General features: G+C 63.4%; 1 protein-coding gene across 1 annotated transcript; it reads right to left on the bottom strand.

Moving 5' to 3' along the window:
* Window positions 1-1,480: 1,480 nt before the first annotated feature.
* Window positions 1,481-8,242, bottom strand: LOC102453050 (small integral membrane protein 24). Its single transcript, XM_075903272.1, has 4 exons — window positions 8,086-8,242; window positions 7,595-7,730; window positions 4,127-4,165; window positions 1,481-1,619 (listed from the first exon to the last, which is right to left on the bottom strand). Exons 1-4 carry the CDS (start codon window positions 8,147-8,149, stop codon window positions 1,529-1,531), a joined length of 330 nt encoding a protein of 109 aa, XP_075759387.1. The 5' UTR covers window positions 8,150-8,242; the 3' UTR covers window positions 1,481-1,528.
* Between the last annotated feature and the right edge of the window lie 271 nt (window positions 8,243-8,513).

Below are 8,513 nucleotides of genomic sequence, written 5' to 3' on the forward strand. Positions count from 1 at the left end.
GGCTCTGCCACTGCCCTGCTGGACAGCCTTGGTCAAGTGCCCTACCCACCCAGTGCCTCAGTTTCCCCTCCCACCATGTGTCCAGCTGGTCTCTTTAGTTTGGCCTGTTACCCACGTGGGGGCTGAGCAGCCCCAGGGCAGTAGGGCCTGGCTCTTGGGTGCCATGTTGGGGTGCTGCCATGACACGGCCAGCTCCTGGGGTGCCACAGAGGTCCCAGGTGCACAAAGTCTCCCTTCTGGCAGGGGACCAGGCCTAGGGCCGCCCGTAGCCCCTTGGGGCAGAGCCTGCGTCGAGCAGCCGGGTGCGTGGACGGCTGCTGTCCTGTGGGCCTGGGAGTAGTGCAGGGAGAGGCCATTGGCGCTGCCTCGGTAGGCTCCCCGGTCTCCGCTAAGGGGGTGCAGGGCCTGCCCTCTAGAGGTGCTGGTGGGATGAGCCAGGTCACACAGCAGGGGTAGTGGAGGCTGGGTTCCTGCCACGGAGCTGTGCATGGGGGCGCTGCACAGACCAGCCCCTCCCACCCCTGCGGGCCCGGCCCAGGTGAGTCGCTCGCGAGCGGGGTTCACTTTCAGATGGCAGAGCTGCTGCGGCAGGGCCCCGGGCTCGCCGGGCTGGGCGTAGCGTGACCGTGACCGTGCAGCCAGGGCCGGCGGGGAGGGGATAAAAGTGCAGCTTCGCCTGGCTCTGGCCCGACCCCGGCTCCCCACTCGTCACGCAGCTGAGAAAGTCTCTTTATTTTACCCTGTGGCCCCAGGTTCCTCGCGCCCCCTGTGCTGCCCAGGCTGGTGCCCTGGGGTGGCCAGACATCCCGGTGGCAGGGGCTTGGACACGCACCCTGCCCCCCTCCGAGGCGCCATGGGCGCGGTGGCAGGCCTGCTGGCGGGCTCAGGCTCCCTGCACCCGCCAGCCGCCGGCCCTGCGCCAGGCCCACGCACTGCACCGGCCGCTCCGCACCACCAAGGGCCAAACCGTTTATTATTGTTATTCATGTAAATACAAGAGCAGGCTCCGGCGCCCACGGGCCTTGTCCCACTGGCCGCCCAGCCGCTCCGCCCTCGCTGTGCCTGGCGTGGCACGCGCCCGCTAGCAGGTGGCACCAATCTCTGCCGCCGGGCTCAGAGACCCAGGGACAGCCCTGGGGAGACTGCTGCCCCCTCCCCACTGCAGTTCACAGGCTCCTGCACCACAAGCTCAGCCTGCGCAAGGGCCGGTCTGGCACCGGCTGGGGGGTCGGAGAGAGCTGCCGAGGCAGCTGCCGAGGCCCCCGCTGGATGACCAAGGGCCGAGCTAGCCAGGAGGGGGCAGGGGGGTGGCTGTGCCCGCTGTGCCTTGGCATAGCGCACGCCAGCAAGAGCCTCACAGCGCAGCCGGCACGGCCAGAGCGAGCCAGGCCTGCTGCTCTGTCCTGCATGGGGCAGCCGGGCACTCCCCGGGCCAGGAAGAAGTGAGCTGATCCAGGTGCAGGGCAGCACAGCGGGGAACGTGGCGGTGGCAGCTCCATGGTCCCCACCCGCCCGGCTCGCGGGCTCCTCACAGGGAGGTTGTTTTATCCTCCTGCCTCCTCGCCGGCTCCTCGTCGTCCTCCTCCAGCGCCTCGTTGTCATAGGGGTTTGCCACATGCCTGCCGAACGGAGCAAGGAAATGCAGATCCCAGGGCTGGGCGGGGGTGAGCGGGCCGCTCCCTAGGATGCCTGGACCCGTGTTCATTAGCTAGCTCAGATCCCTGGGGGTAACGGCCACTCCCTGGCTCCCCGGCCCTGCTCCCACGCCTTTGGAGCACAGGTGTCCCAGGGGCCTGAACAGGTGTGAATTAGTCACACCCACACCCTGGACATGGCTCTAATCCTAGCAAGCCAGTCATCACCTCTGGCCTCTCATTTGCCACTGCACGGCTGGTCACAGCCACCTGGGCCCTGAGGGCAGCAGCAGGGACAAAACCCAGAGCCTCCTGCTCAGCTCCTAAGCTGCAGGAGGATCATCACTGGACAGTAGCAGTATAGAGCACATGACATGCATCTGAGAAATCCCAGCTGCAGAGTGTAGCTGCAAGGGGATGCCTCCCCCCCGAGACCTCCCCCCCCCCCTGAGAAGATGATTGCTTTGTCACCAGTCCTGCTGAGGGTCTGGCAGGCCACACTGAGAGCAGCCCCCTTGCCTTCCAGTTCTATCCAGCCCGCTGCTCACGCACGAGCCCCTGAACACACACACACACACTCCCTGCACACACACAGCCCCCCCAACACACACACAATCCCTGTGTAAGAGCTATAGGGTGGATTCAACCCTGGGATCTCTGGAACTTAGTGTGGGCACTAAGGCTATGTCTACCGCCATTCTTGCGCAAAAACTTGCCCGCTGACTACACTGCACGAGCGTTCTTGCGCAAGTAAATGGACAGTCTAGCGTTGGAAAACGGCTTCTTCCGGAAGAGTCACTCCTCTCCCCACGAGGAAGAAGCCCTCTCGTGCAAGAGCTCTTCCACAAGAGGCCGTGTAGACAGGCAACATGAATTCCTTGCACAAGAAGCCCCTCTGGCTAAAATGGCCATCAGAGCTTTCTTGCGCAAGAGAGCGTCCACACTGCTATGGATGCTCTTGTGCAAAAGCCCATGCCAGTGTGGACGTTCTCTTGTGGAAGATTTTTGGCACGAGAACTCTTCAGCAAAAGAGTTCTTGTGCAAGAGGTCACCAGTGTAGACGTAGCCTTGGTGTAGGAACTCAGAGCTGGGCTGGCTCTGGGCGGGTGTCCCTGGCGGGGCCGGAGCTCCCTGGGGCCAGGCTGGCTTGCGCTACAAGCCAGCAGGCTCCCAACTTAGGCTGTAGAGCTCCCTTGTTCTTCTCTCTCACTGCAAGTGGTCTAAGGGCCACTGCATGGCACAGTGAACCCCACTGAGTGTGAGTTACACCTGCACAAACACACTGGCACCCACACACATGTGCACACACAGACATTGTTGTAGTCACCCAGACTTACCTAGTGGCTGGGACCTGCCCGCTGCTTTGGGAGACTTGGCTGGAGCTCCCTGGGGCCAGGCTGGCTCTGGGCCATTGTCCGTGGCGGGGCCGGAGCTCCCTGGGGCCAGGCTGGCTCTGGGCGGGTGTCCCTGGCGGGGCCGGAGCTCCCTGGGGCCAGGCTGGCTCTGGGCGGGTGTCCCTGGCGGGGCCGGAGCTCCCTGGGGCCGGGCTGGCTCTGGGCGGGTGTCCCTGGCGGGGCCGGAGCTCCCTGGGGCCGGGCTGGCTCTGGGCGGGTGTCCCTGGCGGGGCCGGAGCTCCCTGGGGCCGGGCTGGCTCTGGGCGGGTGTCCCTGGCGGGGCCGGAGCTCCCTGGGGCCGGGCTGGCTCTGGGCGGGTGTCCCTGGCGGGGCCGGAGCTCCCTGGGGCCAGGCTGGCTCTGGGCGGGTGTCCCTGGCGGGGCCGGAGCTCCCTGGGGCCGGGCTGGCTCTGGGCGGGTGTCCCTGGCGGGGCCGGAGCTCCCTGGGGCCAGGCTGGCTCTGGGCGGGTGTCCCTGGCGGGGCCGGAGCTCCCTGGGGCCAGGCTGGCTCTGGGCCATTGTCCCTGGCGGGGCCGGAGCTCCCTGGGGCCAGGCTGGCTCTGGGTGGGTGTCCCTGGCGGGGCCGGAGCTCCCTGGGGCCAGGCTGGCTCTGGGCGGGTGTCCCTGGTGGGGCCGGAGCTCCCTGGGGCCGGGCTGGCTCTGGGCGGGTGTCCCTGGCGGGGCCGGAGCTCACCTGGAGGTGTTACTGACTCTCCTGTCACCAGGAGATGAGCCATGGGCAGATCCATTTCTTAGGGCCAATAGGCACAAGGCTGCTGGCAGTTCAGGCTATTCATGGCAGTTCCTAGTTGGGAGGAGTCCAGCCAGAGCCCTTATTTGACCTCTGCCCGTAGGCCTTGGGCACCCTACAGTTGCCTCCCTATGTAGCCTGTGGGGCAGGGCAGAGCCGTTCCCCCTTGTCCAGAGGGGGACTAAGGCCCAGAGAGACGGAGCTTCTGGCCCAAGGGAGCCAGTGGAAGAGGTGGGAATTATAATCTAATTGCCAGGCCAGCACCCAGGCACTAGGCCCTGCTTCCCCTCGGGCCCAGCTGCCCACCCCAGAGCAGTGGGGCTGGCATGCAGCCAGGGTTAACTCTACCTGGCTTTGGTAGGGTCTCCCAGTGGCTCCTCCTCGTTCCTGTGGAAAGAGCAAGGATACAGGGAATCAGAGGGCACTGGGCAGCCAGCGCCAAGAGGTGCCTCCCCACTGGCATCCGAGTGCCATGGGGCAGCACAGTGCCTGTCCCAGCTGCAGCGGGGCCCTTGGCCAGCTCTGTGGGTGCTGGCCACAGAACGCGCCTGTCCCAGTGCCCAGCCGGGTGATCACACAAGGACCCTGGTGAGACCCTGTTGGTTGAACAATTTTCCAGCCAGATGGCTTTGAATTCCCACCAGGAAAATGGACGGGTGTGAATGCTCCAGGGGGGTGAATTCAAAGCAGAAACTGCATCATGGTGATCATAACGCACTCTCCCCCCAGAGAGCCAGGATCGGGGCCTTTCCATCCTCCGCACAGACCTCTGCTACTTGCACTAAATGGGGGAGGGACTCGCGGAGGTAGTAGGCTGTTATCCTCCGCCTGGGCCAGTCACTGGGAGGCGCCTACTAGTGCTTTTGTGAGCCAGAAGAGGCATGAAGGGAAGCAGGAACTGGTGGGGCTTCTCCTGGCTCTCCACAGGACTATCATCTACGCCAGAGCTTCTCAGCCTGTGGGCTGGGACCCCAAACTGGGACAGATGCAGTCGCCTCATCTCCAAAAAGATCTGTTGGCATTGGAAAAAGTTCAGAAAGGGGCAACAGAAATGCTGAGGGGTTTGGAACGGGTCCCATATGAAGAGAGATTAAAAAGGCTTGGACTTTTTAGCTTAGAAAACAGAAGGATATGACAGAGGTCTACAAAATCATGACTGATATGGAAAAAGTGACTAAGGAAAAGTGATTTACTTATTCCCACAATAAAGGAACTAGGGGGTCACCAAATGAAATTAATAGGCAGCAGGTTTAAAACAAACAAAAGGAAGGTTTTTTTTCACTTGGCGCATAGTCAACCTGTGGAACTCCTCGCCAGAGGATGCGGTGAAGGCTAGGACTTTAAGAGGGTTCAAAAAAGAGCTAGAGATTCATGGAGGTGAGGTCCATCAATGGCTATTCGCCTGGATGGGTAGGAATGGTGTCCCTGGCCTTTCTTTGTCTGCAGGTGGGTGACAGGGGAGGGATCATGTGAGGATTCCCTCCCTCTGGGGCATCTGGCACTGGCCACTGTGGGCAGACAGGACACTGGGCTGGATGGCCCTTTGGTCCGACCCCGTCTGGCCGTTCTTATGCTCTTAAGGGTCATGTGGCAGGTGCTGCAGCTCCTGTCACCTGGGCTCACCTCTGCGCCAGGCGCTGCGACCGCCGGGCTTCCTGCACAGGCCAGGCAGCCTAACTGTCATGACGACGGAGCCCGGATGGGCCAAATCTCAGAGAATGGCACTGCCAGCCCAGCAGCCAGGCACTGCTCCACTCACCCCAGCGGAGCCCCATTGGGGGCAGGGCCGAACTGGAGCAGCACTGCCAGCCCAGCAGCCAGGCACTGCTCCACTCACCCCAGCGGAGCCCCATTGGGGGCAGGGCCGAACTGGAGCAGCACTGCCACCCCAGCAGCCAGGCACTGCTCCACTCACCCCAGAAGGACCTCATTGGGGGTAGGGCCGAACTGGAGCAGCACTGCCACCCCAGCAGCCAGGCACTGCTCCACTCACCCCAGCGGGGCCTCATTGGGGGCAGGGCCGAACTGGAGCAGCACTGCCACCCCAGCAGCCAGGCACTGCTCCACTCACCCCAGCGGGGCCTCATTGGGGGTAGGGCCGAACTGGAGCAGCACTGCCACCCCGGCAGCCAGGCACTGCTCCACTCACCCCAGCGGGGCCTCATTGGGGGCAGGGCCGAACTGGAGCAGCACTGCCAGCCTGGAGGTTGCAGTGCCCAGAGCAGAGAGCTGAGTCCCACCAGCCCCACACACAGGGCCTGCGGGAGCCGCCGCTGCGGGTTGAGCATCAGGCAGGACCGACCCCCTCCTGGTGGGCAGGACCTGACCAAAACCAGCCCAGGGCCTCCCCCAGACTAGTTAGTGGGTCGCGACAGGCCATGAGCATTACAGAGGGGGCCTGCGCACGCAGCGGTGGAGACCCACTGGCCCAGGGTGTGCAGCCGCCACAGCCAAGCACTTGGGTTCGGCTGATGGCTCTGAAAGGCGGGAGCTTGAGCCCCAGCTCTTTTGCCCTCTCAGCCAAGCAGACGGCAAGTCTGGTATCTCCTGCCACGGAGGGATGGGCCGGGCCCTGTGCTGCCCAGAGACGCTGTCAAGTGCGTCCAAGGGAGAGACAGCACCAGAATCCATGCTGCTGTCCCGCTGGCTCCCGGGCCAGCTCCCCTCCCTGCCGCTGCCGGTCCACAGCCCAGGCTCCGTCAGCCCGGGATGCCCAGCGAGCTGCCTGCAAGCGCTGCAGAGCAGCTTCCGCAGGCCTGGCGCTCGGCCAAACCCCGATGAGCTTTCATAGGCACAAAGGGGTCTCTCTGCACCCAGGATCGTACCCCTGCCAGGGGCCTACGTTCCTGCGCCGGAGCCCGGAGGCGCTGCAGCTCTTCAAAGGAGCGGGTGGGATTTCTCCAGCCTGGTTCTCTGAAAGGCTGCACTGTAGCCCGCCTGAGGCTGAGACGCAGCTGGAAAATTTCAGCCCAAGCTCTTCAAATTTGGTCAAGTTATATGCAGCCGAAAACAGGGGCTGATAATGGAACAATCAGGTCACCTTAGCTGCAGATGGCCCTGCCCATTTCACCTGTAAGAGCCTGGCACAGCCGGGACTTGGCACTTTCAATACACTCTGTGCCCTGGCCCCTCACAACTGTGGAGCACGGGGGTGTCTTGATACAGAGAACAAGCCACAGACAGGCAGCAAACTGCTAGCTCCTGTGCAGGAGACCCCAGAGCAGAGAGCGACCTTCACCTGGCAGCGGGTTCCATTCCGAGATCACAGGGAGTGGCTGCATTGTGCCCTCTGACAACGCAGTTTGTTCCTGGATCTCAAAAACGTTTTACCAATCCGGTTAGTGATTGCGTAGGGCATCCCAGTGCTCCTTGGACATTGACTAGGGCATCCATTCACCATTCTCCCAGCAGTGGGGGGCGGGGAGCTCTGTTATGCCCTTTAAACAGATGAGGAAACTGAGGCACGGAGCAGAACTTGCCCATGGTAACACAGCAAGTTTAGTCATTTGCCCCAGACAAGTCACTAATACTCCTGAGAATGGAAACAAGGAGCTCTGCCCACCTGCTCTGCTCCAACCACTAGATCCCGCTGCCCTCCCAGAGCTGGCAGGAGAGCTCGGGGGCCCTGACTCCCAGCCCGGGCAGTCACAGTTCTCTGTGGTCTCAGACAGTCCTCGTCAGTGACAGCAGAGAGCAGGTCAGGGGGCCGGGGGCCGGGAGATTAGAAGGGCAGCACAGGGCACTCTGCACCATGCTGGAGGCGGCCAAGGGGAGGGTGCTGCGGGATACCCCCATGGGGGCAGAGCGGGAGCCCACCTGCGCTGCTTGTGGCACCAGACTCTGTTGATGATCATCAGCACGACGACGATGAAGAGGAAGACGACGACGGCCGTCAGCCCCACCAGCCAGGGCTGCAGCGTCTGGGAGCCTGCCGTGGTGCCCTTCACTGCACCTGCCAAACCACAGGGAAGGGGTTGGTCGGGAGGGGCCCTGATCCCTGAGGCCCAGGACCCCTCTCCCCATAACCCTGGGGGAGCTGGTGCCCAAGGGGGGTTCCCTGGGCTGCTTCACCAGCTGCACTGTGGGCAGCCTTCCACTCCCCATGGGATGTGATCTGGGGGACTGAGCCCTCCCCAAGCCATCTCCAGCACCCCACAGCCCTGCTTGCTCTCAGGGCTCCCAAAGCTCGCACCCCAGAGCTCAGCCCCGGGAGCACACACCCAGGGCTCTGTTTAGACTCATCTCCTGCCTCCGTCTGCCAGCAGCCCAGCCCTGTGCTCTCCCTCCCCCGCTCAGTCTGTCCCTACCATCCTGGGCCTGCGAGGCGGCGATGCAGAGCAGTGCGAGCGGCAGGACATGGAGAGGAGACATGGTGCCCAGCTGGCCTGGTGGCTGCCTGTTGTCCCGGGCGCCAGGCGCTGTCCCAGCCCAGGAGTGGCACCGGGATTGCGTGAGGACGAATCTGAGCTCAGCCCCCTCCCGCCAGGCAGCGTCCGCACCCAGCGCACGAACCCGCCGTCTGATCGCGCAGGGACGCCAGCCAGGGGGTTTATTGTGCTCAAGAGGGCAAATGCCAACTCCTGTGTTCAAGGCACCATGGCAACCAGATCCCTGTAACCCTTTGGAGGCAGCGGGAGAAAGGGGCAGGCGTTCCAGGCCCATGCAGGGAGCTGGGTGACGCTTTTCAGGCGAATCGTTTATTTGCTGCCCAGCTCCCGCTCAACCGACCCAGAAC

Source organism: Pelodiscus sinensis, chromosome 19 (genome assembly GCF_049634645.1).
Source record: "Pelodiscus sinensis isolate JC-2024 chromosome 19, ASM4963464v1, whole genome shotgun sequence".
Taxonomy (NCBI): domain Eukaryota; kingdom Metazoa; phylum Chordata; order Testudines; family Trionychidae; genus Pelodiscus; species Pelodiscus sinensis.